This window comes from Rhamphochromis longiceps, linkage group LG17, assembly GCF_057381845.1.
Source record: "Rhamphochromis longiceps isolate RC_006_pf linkage group LG17, R_longiceps_female_GT1.1, whole genome shotgun sequence".
NCBI classification, from domain to species: Eukaryota; Metazoa; Chordata; class Actinopteri; order Cichliformes; family Cichlidae; genus Rhamphochromis; species Rhamphochromis longiceps.
In genome coordinates, this window is record NC_140573.1 from 2,826,318 (window position 1) to 2,841,401 (window position 15,084).

At 41.2% G+C, this 15,084-nt stretch overlaps 1 protein-coding gene and 1 pseudogene across 1 annotated transcript in view; one reads left to right on the plus strand and one right to left on the minus strand.

Moving 5' to 3' along the window:
- mpped1 (metallophosphoesterase domain containing 1) overlaps nt 1–2,957 on the plus strand; it is a 94,925-nt gene extending 91,968 nt beyond the window's left edge. The window contains exon 7 of the mRNA XM_085385720.1: nt 476–2,957. Coding sequence (XP_085241846.1) covers nt 476–594 — 119 coding nt within the window. The 3' untranslated portion in view covers nt 595–2,957. The remainder of the gene's footprint in view (nt 1–475) is intronic.
- Nucleotides 1–15,084, minus strand: part of LOC146649069 (uncharacterized) — a 75,981-nt pseudogene that overhangs the window by 10,255 nt on the left and 50,642 nt on the right.

Sequence of the window (15,084 nt, forward strand, 5' to 3'; positions counted from 1 at the left end):
ATACTCTAGGAACAACAAGTAGGCCTGCAGAGCGAGAGCGAAGTGCTCTAATAGGGTGATATGGTACTACAAGGTCATTAAGATAAGATGGGGCCTGATTATTTAAGACCTTGTATGTGAGGAGCAGGATTTTGAATCCTGGATTTAACAGGAAGCCAAAACAGGAGAAATCTGCTCTCTCTTTCTAGTCCCTGTCAGGACTCTTGCTGCAGCATTTTGGATCAGCTGAAGGCTTTTCAGGGAGTTATATAACCCAAAAATAGTACTGAGATCATATAGGCAGATCCTCTTACTACAGCTTCCAGAGTCTAAGGGCCCGATCCAAAGAGGGGATCAGGGTCTTAGACTCTGGAATAAACTGTAACCTCTATTTGTTTTGAATGTCTTATTTTATTTATATTTATTTTCTTTTTGGCCAACCTTTCCAATGCCCTATAGAAATCAAATTGACACTGACATTTTTAAAACTCCTCAGGTTATGGCATGATGACAGATGGCACAACGACTTTCATCAATGCCTCAGCCTGCACCGTGAACTTCCTTCCCATGAACCCGCCCATTGTCTTTGACCTGCCCAATCCCAGGACTACGTGACTACAGGAATCTCATCTGCAAACCCCTACCATCAGTAAGGAGAAAGAAATGAAGAGAGGTAGGTGAGGCAGCAGGCAGAAAGGACCAAATCCTGTAAATATTGCACAGATGTGTGTTTATCATGTGCAGCACACGTCCGGAGAATCTGATCGTGAAGCTGACCGAGTGAGGGAAGGAGGACGCTCCCTCACACTGTTGTGTTCTGTCATATGCCATCATTTCTTCATCTCAGCATGGACTTTAAAAGAGAAGAGACAAGGGTTAATGGAAGGACAGTAAAATGCAAACGAACTGACGATTCTTCAAATCCTCTTTTACTGCACTGACAATCTGATGCTGCTCTCAGAAATGCAAAAGACCAATGCCTCGTCTAAGGGACGGTTTTAGCTGAACCACGGCTACACAGCACTAACGGGACATTTGTTTGGGGGATTTTCACCAAGCTTTTCATACTTTTGAACATCAGTTTCCATCTTTTTACAAATTTCCTCCCACTAAGAACTTTTACTACTGCCCTTATCTTCCTTGTTTGATCCCATCCTCAGGCCTGGAGCATGCTGGAGTGTTCTTTTTTTCTTTCTTTTCACCAGCATGTCTGTGCTTGAGAAATCAAAGTGAGTGTATGGGGGCACAAGAGGTCTAGATGTCTGACGTGATTCCCTTTTGCCTCATTTGAAACTCTCAGTAAGCCTCTTAACCACTAAAGGCAGAGTCCCATTCCTGCTTCCACGTAGTTCCCATGTTGCTCCTCCACCTCCTTTTCCCTCCTCTCCATGCTTCATGCTATGAATGACTCGGTTGCTTTTTAGCCCTTGGCTGGAACGTCTGGCTCACGGACTTGCAAAGGAGACCAGGTAACATGCAACGTAAAGGTGCTATAAGCTAATCTGAACAGTCATGTCACCAGACCTGGGAGGAGTAGGATGCTTCCTCATGTTATGTTAATTATGGAAGATATGGATCTTCAACTTTTCAAGAGAAGCAAAGCTGTAACTAACTGATCAATGTAAATGTTCTTTGTCAATGTAAAGAAAAAAACTTGAATTTTTCTTCTTGAAGATTACCAAGTGTTGCTATGCTTTTCAAAAAAAATGTGTCAAGAAATTTGTGGTTGTTACATTTTATTTGGTTTGTTTAGTAATGTAATGTAACGCTTATTATAGTATTTTCTTCTTTGTGAAGCTGCTCAGCCCCATTCGGTGAGTATTAACTCTTTTATGTCTCTAAGCAGTTTGTGTTACAAAAAACAGTAATTTTCTTTCGCTGCTTTATTTCTGAATGTGGCTGATCCCAGTAAGAGTCTGAATGTGCTTAGCATAACAAGAACACGTCACACTTTGATCTCCGACATTATGTATGAATGTTCCCCAGGGCTGCAGTTTACTCACGCTGTACTCTCGCTTCTTTCGACACATCAGCGTTCGTTGCAGCAGCTGACGTCTTAATGCTTCCAAATTGGCAAGACAGGAAAAGGGGTCAGAACCGCTCACCAAGGAACGCAAAAATGCGGAAAACAGTAGGAGGGCCGTTTACATGTTAGAACACAAACCTGGCACAGTTTTAGCACCTTCTCTAAAATCCACGTTTTAATTGTAATTTTTTATTTTTCATTTCCATTCATCTCAGCAGGGCAATAAGGAACTTTAAATAATTGATAAACCTACGTCCTTTTGCCATTTGATGCTGTCTATCACACTGATTATACCACTTTCATAGATTCTTAATCTTTAGTTAGTACTGCTCTTCCATCATCATTTGCTCTTGCATATTGACTAAATATGTCATATATTGGTTGACATATTTTTTGACATTGTAAAAACTTGTTTTATCTGGACCTAGCTGGACCTGTTGTCATTTAACCGGGGCCCAGCTTTTTGGTTCGGAACATGGGTACTTTTTAATAAGAAAGTTCATTTAAAACCAGAAGAACCAGTAAAATCCAGTGTAGTTGATGATAAATTGCTTTTTTTTGGTTTGTTTTCCTTGTAAAAAATAATTTACCCAAGGCAGATGCCAACTTGGATTTACATTTCATTTAATAGAGAAGTGGCAGTCCATCATCCCAGTATAGAGAAAATGTTTAAACAGCTGGTTTTTGTGGCCAACATAAATAATGTCTTTTTTCCACTAAATGCTAGAAAATGTCATAGTGTGCTGCTTTGAGCTCGCCCTCTGAACAAAACCTGTACTTACACTGCTTTGAATCACCTTAACCTATACAGCTGAACAAGAAGGAATATTTGAGTCTCTCTCTACCTGTCGCTAAATAATTAACTACTCCTACTTCACTAATTGGCTGTGTTGGCTAAGAAGAACATGAGACTGTTGTTTGTCAAAATGTTCAGACAGTACAGGACTGTGAACATCTCAAGAGGAGGATTTTCAGCCTGAAACGAGGGATACTGTAAATCGCAGCACATAATTACAGTTTGAATGTAGACAGAGGAAGTTCTGTACAAATGCAGTTTAGGTCATTTTGCCTGTGTGAAAGTCGTCAAGACTTTATAAGAAGCAGCCTCATCATTTAAAACGCAAACTTAATTAGCATCTATGAAAAGAAACGTTCCGAGAAAGGAACAAAGACAAACTATTAAAAACTAAGAGATGGGAGGAACTTTCATCTGGAAGCTTCATGCAAAGCTGTCTGTTTGGTCTGACTCTCCAGCTCCAGTCCTCATTTAGATGTCTCTCACTTTGATGCTCTTCTGCTTCAGTAGCTGTGTTATGTTTCCTGTTTTATCCAAGAATGGAAAAAAGTGCTGTACTATTTCTTGATTTATTTTCTGAGGCATGCTTAAACAAGTTAATGACTTCTGCTACTCAGACAATCTGCATATGAAGAGTTTTGTTCCAAAATGAGATATTTACCTTTTGAAACAAGGAAAGCCAGCATGGGCAGAATGACTGACAGCTGAGACTTGAAAGCAGGATAACTTGTTGACATTTCTACTTGCTGGATTTTTCTTATTCAAACAGTACTGGATGCTTAGGTGTTTGGATGAATGGATGTATAGCATTTTGGAATTAAAGTGTTCATATAGTGTTGTATTTTTGCCATTATTGCTGGGGACTTTTTTTAAACTGTACAATAAGAGAAAAAGAACCAACACCTTCTGGAGACATGTAAAGTACCTTTCTTTCTAAGCATTCTGGTTTCTTCACAGATTGAATAAAGTCTTATCTGTGACCAGTGGATCACGTTTCCTTATTTCCATCCTGTACTCTTCCCTTTTGTCTTTGCTGTACGTTTCTTGTTGTAGACAAAGAAAAAAAAATAGAAAAGAGCAGCGAGGAAACTTTTCTTGTCCCGGTTCTTTCCTTTGGTTCCAATCAAAGGTATCTTTGTCTCCTATCAATTATGGAGCTCTGAGCAGCGAGTTAATTTCCAGTCGCTAAACCCTTGCTGCTCCATCTCTGTCTTCTGTTTTGTTCCGCAGGTCTTCCACACCTCTGCACACTCTAACGAGAACCCTCTTTCAAATAATTACATTAGTAATCCCGAGGGAGAGCGGGTAATTTATTCTCGGACTGCTTTTTACTTTGCCATTAATACAACAAGCTTTCATATGCTCTATTCTTCCTCAGGCTCTCTCACCCTCCCTCTCTTTTCTCACTCTGCCTCTCCAGCCACAATGCTGAGCTCTTTTTCTCAGTTCTGATCATCCCTTTCCTATTTCCATCTGCTCATTCTCTCCTAGCTTCCTCAGATAATGATTCTCAGCACTCTATATTTCTCTGTCCTCTGTGAGTGCCCCTGCGCGCTGCTGCACTGAGATTTCCTTTGAATGAATGACAGACGTCCTCCCCATCTCCTTGTCATCCATCTCACCTCACACTTCCCATCTGATGAAAAGGCGCACCCGCTACCTCCCGTCATCTCCGCAGTTAAAAAGGTACTTTATTTGATTGGCTTTGGAACACAAATCAGTGTCAAACAGACAGTCGATGCAAGGAACACCTCTCAAATAATCAGTCCACTATAATTAATCTTTAGAGATTTTTTTATGTTTCTCAGTTCAACTCCCTCAATGGGTCTATTTGTCGTGTCAGAGGCAGATCAAATTTGGAAGTGTAAATCTGTGCTGTCTGGGCTAGATTAACTCATGCCAGGATACAGGGGCAAAAAAAGCTCGTGTTTTGATGTCATTTTCTCAATTAGCTGCACAGCATGACAATAATAGGAAATGATGCATTCAGTACAGTTTTATTTATATGCAGTTAGCGTAACACAACAGTTGATGAAAGCACTTTATATTGAAATATAAAGACCCTACAATATTAGCCTTTACATTGGAGAGAATATTGTATATATTATTGTATATATACCTTATATTGTAAGGTAGAGTCTACAATACTACATACAGAAAACCACCTATGAGCAAGCTGCAAGGGGAAGGAAAAACTCCCTTTTAACAGGAAGAAACCTCCGACAGAACCAGGCTCAGGGAGGGGCGGGGCCATCTGCTGCGACCGGTTGGTGTGAGAGAAGGAAGACAGGATAAAGACATGCTGTGAATGAAATGAACAAATCCTTGGTGACTGTGGTAAGAAAGAACTACCGTTTAACAAGGAGAGGCAGCCATCTGCCACAGTTGGGGGAGGGGCAGGAAAACTGGGAGATAAAGAAGACATAATTTAATAATATGCAGTTCAGTAAGGATAGATCCTCTGAAAGAACTAAACAGTTTTTTGAAGTACACAGTAGATATAACAGAGTGGAATCCAGCAATGGCAGAGATTATGTTCAACTGACCAGGATAAGTTGGAGCTGAGGAGGAGTCACATCACATGAAAGGTAGAATGATTGTAGCCGATATAGCCGATACCAGCAAAACTAATGGATGGCTCCCTAACCCTAACCAAAAGCTTTACCAAAAAGAAACAAAACAGAAGTTTTTAGACTGATCTAAAAGTAGAGAGGGTGTCTGTCTCCTGAATCCAAACTCAGAGCTGTTTCCACAGGAGATGAGCCTGGTGGCGTAAGGCTTGTACTTTTCTGCAGCCTGTAGTGAGAGAGTGTTGCACCTTACCTGCAAGATAATATGATATTGCATGCTCCTTAAGATGCAATCGGACCTGCCTATTTAATGCATATGAGGACAAGGATTTAAAATTTGATTCTGGATTTTACCAGAAGCCAGTGAAGAGCTAGTATGGAGAATAATGGTCTGTCTTTCCGGTCCCTGCTAGTACTGCCACTGCAGCATTCTGGATCAACTGACTTTAAGATATGATACGGCCTGATTTTTCAAGATTTTGTATGTTGCTGGATTAACAAGGTTTTAGTGAACACAAGGTCTTATGGAAGATTTTACACGATAAATATTATTCAGTCAAAACAGTGAGGGTAAAATGAATGAAAAAAATGAGCACATTTGGAATTTTGGTCAACACTTTTTAAAAATAATGTTATAATTGGTATAATGTATACAATAATGGTATACAGAGGAGTTCATGGCAACTCAACAACTGCAACTAAAACCAATAAATTGGATTTTCAGTTTTATTTATATTGCGACAAATCACGACAACAGTTGCCTGAAGGCACTTGATATTGTAAGACAAAGACCCTACAGTAATACAGAGGAAGCCCCATCAATCAGACAATGAGCAAGCACTTGGCAACAGTGGGAAGGAAAAACTCCCTTTTCACCAGAAGAAACCCTCACAAGAACCAGGCTCAGGGAGAGGCGGGGCCATTTGTTGTGGGTGAAAGGGAGGAAGACAGGACAAAAGGCACATTGTAAAACAACCAGCGATTAATAATAATTAAATGCAGAGTGGTGTAAAAACACAAGGTGAGAGGAGCAGAAATGCTCAGTGCATTATGTGAAGCCTCCAGCAGCCCAAGCCTATTGCAACCTAACTAAGGGAGGATTCCGAGTCAACTGATCCAGCCCCAATGATAACCTTTAGCAAAGGAACAACTTAAAAGAATCCAGTGTGGGTGAAATGTATACAAACTTAAGCCATGCTACCATGTTCTTTAACTGAGAAGTGGCTTTCTCCTGGCAACCCTTCCAAAAAAAGCCATTCTCTTTTTGTAATTGTACTGTAGCTTTAACATTTACAGTAACATGGTAACCGAGGATTGTGGACTTTTGCTCTTTTCGCTGTTTCTCTGAGTCTTGCTGACCTCCCACATAGCAAAACTGGCATGGCTCGGATCTGGCCCACACAATGTGCTTACACATGGCCCACATACCACAAAGAATGACGGCCCTTTGGTGGCCCAGAGGTGGCCCACACATGGGCCAGCACAAGGCCAGTTGCAAACACACTGCTGCCCCTGTGCTGGCCCAGAACAGTTTCAGCTCTGGCCCCAAATGTCAGCCTAATGTGTGCCTTAATAAAGCCATGTAAGAACAACATGTGTTGGAACATAACAGTGCAAAAGCAACATGACGAAACTCTGTTCAGACAGTGAATGGACTGATTCTTATATAGCGCTTTTCTACTGTCCCGGATTACTGAAAGTGCTCTATACAACATGCCACATTCACCCAATCACACACTTTCTCTAAACTGAGTGCTTCCTAACTACATTCATCCACAGTTACACTCTTGACACTAGATCTGGGCCAGACCTGTCTGCTATGTGGGCTTGAGATGAATTTCCAGAACATCAGCTCCTGGGAAGATGAGCAACTGTTTTGAAAGTTTTCCACTTGTGAAACATTTTCTTACTGTAGAATGGACTTCAAAATGGCCGCACAGCCTTTCCCAGATTGGAAAGGGTTATAGGGTTGGTGCCTATCAATCTCAGACTGATGACACCAACAACTGCTTCCTTAATATAATTGCTAATATCTTTCCTCCTTGCTCATTAAGATTAACACACACACCTAAATGCCCCAGACGAGCAAACTGCCAAAATGTGTGCTTTTATTAGAGGTGGCCAGACTTGATTGATGTTCAGTTTATCTAATGCATTTTATTATGAGCACCTGGCTGTTACTTTCCCTCGTAATTCCCATAGAAGTAGTATGGGGATATTTAGATTTTGCAGTTTCTGCATTAATATTTGTTCAGTAATTAATAGCACAGTGTAATATTTCATGATTTTAGTTAATCTGTACTTCAAGGGGCTAAGGAACAGGTGATTTTTATGCTGTACTGATATGTAAACCCTTAGACTTGAAAGAGGGTGTACCTTTTGACATGAATTTAGACTTTACTTTTTTCTTAAACTTTATTGACTTGAATATTTATCCTGAATATAGACTTAAAATAAAAGGCAAACTCTGTGTGGATGAGAACACAAATTAGTTAACAGAACCAACTGTTAACCAACCAACTTGATCTCCACATGGACATACTGAGAGAAAAAGAATACAAAACTATTATTATAATATTTTCAGGCCCATATAAGAGATCGGCTTGACAGAACTTAATTGAAGGACCAACTGAAAGAGCTGAGCAATCTAGATGTAGAGTAAAAGTATGTCAAGGTTGATTAGGCATTTAAGACACACAAGGGGGATAAATTTGCTCAAGAGGTCAAAACAGTGACCTGACCTTTGTCTCTCTATGCTACCCCACCAGGACACAGAGCCAACCGGAGGCAAGTAGCAGCTCCTGGACACCTGTGACTGAAGGTCAGGACAATCAGTTCCAAAGAAAGCAGCTGATCCTGGTGGTGATGGAATCAAAATAAGAGGTAGAAGAACTCCCCCGCACTGAAATGACACAGCATCTGAATGGGACAAGCTTCAAAAGCTGGAGCTGGAGACGTTTGTATTCTCTGGAGAATTTTACAGACACAGCTTTCACTATGGTGTAATTGTTCATATGATTGTTGGGTTCTTCTCTGTATGTATTATTGTAGGATCTAAAGCACCTTTGGGCAACTGTTGTGCTTTGGCACTGTGTAAATAAAATTGAATTGAACTGAAAATTTCTATTATCTAGTTAATAATTTTACCTCCTCACTACGTACGACTCTGGATACTGTAGCTCCTGTGAAAACTAAGGTCTCTAATCAGAAGTACCTGACTCCGTGGTATAATTCTCAAACACGTAGCCTAAAGCAGATGACTCGTAAGCTGGAGGGGAAATGGCGTGTCACAAATTTAGAGGATCATCATTTAGCCTGGAGAAATAGTTTGCTGCTTTATAAGAAAGCCCTCGACAAAGCCAGAACATCTTACTATTCATCACTGATTGAAGAAAATAAGAACAACCCCAGGTTTCTCTTCAGCACTGTAGCCAGGCTGACAAACAGTCAGAGCTCTTTTGAGCCAACCATCCCTTTAACGTTAACTAGTAATGACTTCATGAACTTCTTCACATATAAAATGTTAATCATTAGAGAAAAAATGACTCATAATCATCTCACAGATGTAATATTATCTACAGCAGTGGTTCTTAACCTGGGTTCGATCGAACCCTAGGGGTTCGGTGAGTCGGTCTCAGGGGTTCAGCAGAGCCTCCACCGTGACATGCACGGCTCATTTTGTGTACCAATAAAAAAACATATCTATGTCTTGAATTTGAAAAAAATCATATTTTATTTTTCACTAAAGAGGGGTTCAGTGAATGCGCATATGAAACTGGTGGGGTTCGGTACCTCCAACAAGGTTAAGAACCACTGATCTACAGCTACTCTTAGTACCATTGATGTTAAGTTAGACTCTTTTTCTCCAATTGATCTTTCTGAGTTAACTTCAATAATTACTTCCTCCAAACTATCAACGTGTCTTTTAGACCCCATTCCTACAAAACTGCTCAAAGAAGTCCTGCCATTAATTAATTCTTCGATCTTAAATATGATCAACCTATCTCTAATGATCAGCTATGTACCACAGGCCTTCAAGCTAGCTGTAGTTAAACCTTTACTCAAAAAGCATCTCTAGACCCAGCAGTCTTAGCTAATTATAGGCCAATCTCCAACCTTCCTTTCATATCAAACATCCTTGAAAGAGTAGTTGTCAAACAGCTAACTGATCATCTGCAGAGGAATGGTTTATTTGAAGAGTTTCAGTCAGGTTTCAGAGCTCATCACAGCACAGAAACAGCTTTAGTGAAGGTTACAAATGATCTTCTTATGGCCTCTGACAGTGGACTCATCTCTGTGCTTGTCCTGCTAGACCTCAGTGCAGCGTTCGATACTGTCGACCATAATATCCTATTAGAGCGATTAGAACATGCTGTAGGTATTACAGGTACTGCGCTGCAGTGGTTTGTATCATATCTATCTAATAGACTCCAGTTTGTGCATGTAAATGGAGAGTCCTCTTCACACACTGAGGTTAATTATGGAGTTCCACAGGGTTCAGTGCTAGGACCAATTCTGTTTACATTATACATGCTTCCCTTAGGCAGCATCATTAGAAGACATAGCATACATTTACACTGCTATGCAGATGACACCCAGCTCTATCTGTCCATGAAGCCAGATAACACACACCAATGAGTTAAACTGCAGGAATGTCTTAAAGACATAAAGACCTGGATGGCCGCTAACTTTCTGCTTCTTAATTCAGATAAAACTGAGGTTATTGTACTCGGCCCTGAAAATCTTAGAAATATGGTATCTAACCAGATTCTTACTCTGGATGGCATTACCTTGGCCTCCAGTAACGCGGTGAGGAACCTTGGAGTCATTTTTGACCAGGAGATGTCCTTCAACGCACATACAGGGAGTGCAGAATTATTAGGCAAGTTGTATTTTTGAGGAATAATTTTATTATTGAACAACAACCATGTTCTCAATGAACCCAAAAAAACTCATTAATATCAAAGCTGAATGTTTTTGGAAGTAGTTTTTAGTTTGTTTTTAGTTTGAGCTATTTTAGGGGGATATCTGTGTGTGCAGGTGACTATTACTGTGCATAATTATTAGGCAACTTAACAAAAAACAAATATATACCCATTTCAATTATTTATTTTTACCAGTGAAACCAATATAACATCTCCACATTCACAAATATACATTTCTGACATTCAAAAACAAAACAAAAACAAATCAGCGACCAATATAGCCACCTTTCTTTGCAAGGACACTCAAAAGCCTGCCATCCATGGATTCTGTCAGTGTTTTGATCTGTTCACCATCAACATTGCGTGCAGCAGCAACCACAGCCTCCCAGACACTGTTCAGAGAGGTGTACTGTTTTCCCTCCTTGTAAATCTCACATTTGATGATGGACCACAGGTTCTCAATGGGGTTCAGATCAGGTGAACAAGGAGGCCATGTCATTAGTTTTTCTTCTTTTATACCCTTTCTTGCCAGCCACGCTGTGGAGTACTTGGACGCGTGTGATGGAGCATTGTCCTGCATGAAAATCATGTTTTTCTTGAAGGATGCAGACTTCTTCCTGTACCACTGCTTGAAGAAGGTGTCTTCCAGAAACTGGCAGTAGGACTGGGAGTTGAGCTTGACTCCATCCTCAACCCGAAAAGGCCCCACAAGCTCATCTTTGATGATACCAGCCCAAACCAGTACTCCACCTCCACCTTGCTGGCGTCTGAGTCGGACTGGAGCTCTCTGCCCTTTACCAATCCAGCCACGGGCCCATCCATCTGGCCCATCAAGACTCACTCTCATTTCATCAGTCCATAAAACCTTAGAAAAACCAGTCTTGAGATATTTCTTGGCCCAGTCTTGATGTTTCAGCTTGTGTGTCTTGTTCAGTGGTGGTCGTCTTTCAGCCTTTCTTACCTTGGCCATGTCTCTGAGTATTGCACACCTTGTGCTTTTGGGCACTCCAGTGATGTTGCAGCTCTGAAATATGGCCAAACTGGTGGCAAGTGGCATCTTGGCAGCTGCACGCTTGACTTTTCTCAGTTCATGGGCAGTTATTTTGCGCCTTGGTTTTTCCACACGCTTCTTGCGACCCTGTTGACTATTTTGAATGAAACGCTTGATTGTTCGATGATCACGCTTCAGAAGCTTTGCAATTTTGAGACTGCTGCATCCCTCTGCAAGATATCTCACTATTTTTGACTTTTCTGAGCCTGTCAAGTCCTTCTTTTGACCCATTTTGCCAAAGGAAAGGACGTTGCCTAATAATTATGCACACCTGATATAGGGTGTTGATGTCATTAGACCACACCCCTTCTCATTACAGAGATACACATCACCTAATATGCTTAATTGGTAGTAGGCTTTCGAGCCTATACAGCTTGGAGTAAGACAACATGCATGAAGAGGATGATGTGGACAAAATACTCATTTGCCTAATAATTCTGCACTCCCTGTATTAAACAAATATGTAAGACTGCTTTCTTCCATTTGTGCAACATCTCTAAAGTTAGAAATATCCTGTCTCAGAGTGACGTTGAAAAACTAGTTCATGCATTTATTACTTCCAGGCTGGACGACTGTAATTCATTATTATCAGGATGTCCAAAAAACTCACTGAAAAGCCTTCAGCTAATCCAAAATGCTGCAGCAAGAGTCCTGACAGGGACTAGAAAGAGAGAGCAGATTTCTCCTGTTTTGGCTTCCTGTTAAATCCAGAGTTCAAAATCCTGCTCCTCACATACAAAGTCTTAAATAATCAGGCTCCATCTTATCTTAATGACCTTGTAGTACCATATCACCCTATTAGAGCACTTCGCTCTCGCTCTGCAGGCCTACTTGTTGTTCCTAGAGTATTTAAAAGTAGAATGGGAGGCAGAGCCTTCAGTTTTCAGGCCCCTCTTCTGTGGAACCAGCTTCCAGTTTGGATTCAGGAGACAGACACTATCTCTACTTTCAAGATTAGGCTTCAAACTTTCCTTTTTGCTAAAGCATATAGTTAGGGCTGGACCAGGTGACCCTGAATCCTCCCTTAGTTATGCTGCAATAGACGTAGGCTGCCGGGGGATTCCCATGATGCATTGAGTTTTTCCTTTCCAGTCACCTTTCTTACTCACTGTGTATTAACAGACCTCTCTGCATTGAATCATATCTGTTATTAACCTCTGTCTCTCTTCCACAGCATGTCTTTATCCTGTCTTCCTTCTCTCACCACAACTGGTCGCAGCAGTTGTGAGCCTGAGCCTGGTTCTGCTGGAGGTTTCTTCCTGTTAAAAGGGAGTTTTTCCTTCCCACTGTCGCCAAAGTGCTTGATCATAGGGGTGATATGATTGTTGGGTTTTTCTCTGTATCTATGAAGCGCCTTGAGGCGACTTTTTTGTGATTTGGTGCTATATAAATAAAATTGAATTGAATTGAATTATCTATTGATTTAAGGAACATTGTCGTCAGTAAACTGTACAACAGGTAAAAGGGAAGGACAATAAGTGTTAGCTGCTGTTCTCCTGGGCCAAAAATTCAGTCTGGTCTTGTTTCAACCTTCAGCTTAATTGAACAATTAAAATTACTAATAGGCTGTCAAGTGAAACAGGGTGTGTGTGTGTGTGTGTGCGTGCGTGCGTGCGTGCGTGCGTGCGTGCGTGTGTAATCTTTCACATTTGAGTTTCACTTGCATACAAATAGTTTGATAGAACAGACCAGAAAGGAATTCAAACAGATGCATCAGTAATTCACAGAATGGCTGTGCCAAAGCAGCAGAGACAGCCACGCTCTGTCGTGTAGTGTCAGGAAGCAATGTCTCACGGAGGTCGAGTACAAGCAAACAGATTCACTTCATTACCTCAACTCTGATTAGACAGAGAAGCCAGTGTTTATCTGAACCACCCTACAACCTCTGAAGCTACAAAATGAAGCCAAAGTGCCAAAAACTGCAGGTCGTCTGATGACCACTGGAGTCTGGCTCCAAAAGCAACTTATGGACTCTTATGTCATGTGGTCCCCAAAAATCACAGATTGTTGAGGGTTTACAAATAATTTTCATTTAACGTAAACACAGATTAATACCAACACACTGTAATCAGTCTCAGTCAATCTGCTCATTCCAGTGTGTGTCTTTGCAGTCAGAGTCACAACAGTCAGCTCCCACCAACTGGTTGTATTTTGGTTATATTTGTATATAACAGCAAGGCTCATAATGCATATGTCATTTTGCAATTAAATTGTTGTCTTGCAGCAATTTTGGAGGAAGTTGAGAATTTTTCTTTCAGATCGATGAAGTTCTGGCTGGACTCTGAATGTAAGGATTTAAGGAGAATTTCTGTTTAATGCGAATATCTATGTATGTAGACAGATTGGGAAAATGTATTAATTTATCACAGTTAATTGCCATATCGCATTTGAGCTTGAGCTTATCCATTACCATTTTTATCAAAGTCTTGATATCTTTGAATATGGACTGTGATTTGACTGTGAGTGATCACAGGCCTGGCACCCATCTTCAGTGTTGGGGAGTAATGGAATACATGTACCGTTACGTATTTAAAATACAAAATATGAGTAACTGTATTCCGTTACAGTTACAGTTTAAAAAGGTGGTATTCAGCATACAGTTACTTTGTTGAAATAAATGGATTACACGGCGGCCTTTTCCTGTTTCATATGTTAGGCTGTGCCCTCTCTATGTTTGGTAATTCCACGCCGGTGGAAACCCAAACAAAAACGCATTAAGAGGCTGAAATGCCCGTGCCTCAATCTCACGTCTCATAATGACGTGAAGAAATACATTTTGAAATGATTAAATGTGAAGGCAATAGCAGAGTGTTACAGGCATCGCCCTAAACAATGCAGCCTGATGGGCAGTGTAGTCCGTGCTGCAGGGAGAATGGACTGCTATACCCGTGATGTGTCTGTGAGCGAGAGAGGGAGAAAAAGGAAAAGTACGAGCTGTCACGGAGCAGAAACGGGAGCTGGAAGCATGTAAATATAATAATAACCACTGCAGCCAAAAAGAGAGCCTGACGAGCCCAGCTGTAAGTATGCTATTAAGACTCGACTGTACGCTGTGTTCGTGTTTTCCTCCGAACGAAAAAGTTCGGTTGCAGCAGCCTTTCAACGCCTCTCTCTGTCTCCCGCTAGCAAAGTTGACCCAGACAACAAAGTAAAGCTAGTTTTCAGCTACGAGCCCGACACGAACCCGACGTATTAGCCAGAGGTCCCTTTACTACGGTTTACATTTATATTAAGATTTAAACATGTAGTTGGTGTTGGTATGGAGAGTAACCTTCAGTAATAAATCACACAGCAATAGGACATTCATGTAGTTGTAAAAAGCATCATAATATATTAAGTAATCCAATGTATTCAGAATACGTTACTCTCATTGAGTAACGTAACAGAATACGCTACAAAATACATTTTGGGGCATGTAATCTGTAATCTGTAGTGGAATACATTTTAAAAGTAACCTTCCCAACAGTGCCCATCTTTCAGACAACAAAACCGCAAATTCATTGCACATGGTTGAAATAATTTCTGCAATGCCTACATCTCCAGGACTCTGTGGGGCTGGGAGGCGCTGCTGCGCTGGGCCCCGGTCTGGATGGGCCTGGGCCCCCTTTCCCTGGCGGGTCGCGGAGTATGGGGGTGCCTACTGGGGTCAGCGGGGGAGCTGGCCCCAGGGAGGGGTCACTTGCCCCTCCCTTCCCTCCCTCCCCATCTCCAGCTGCCCCCCTCTTCCCGCTCCACCA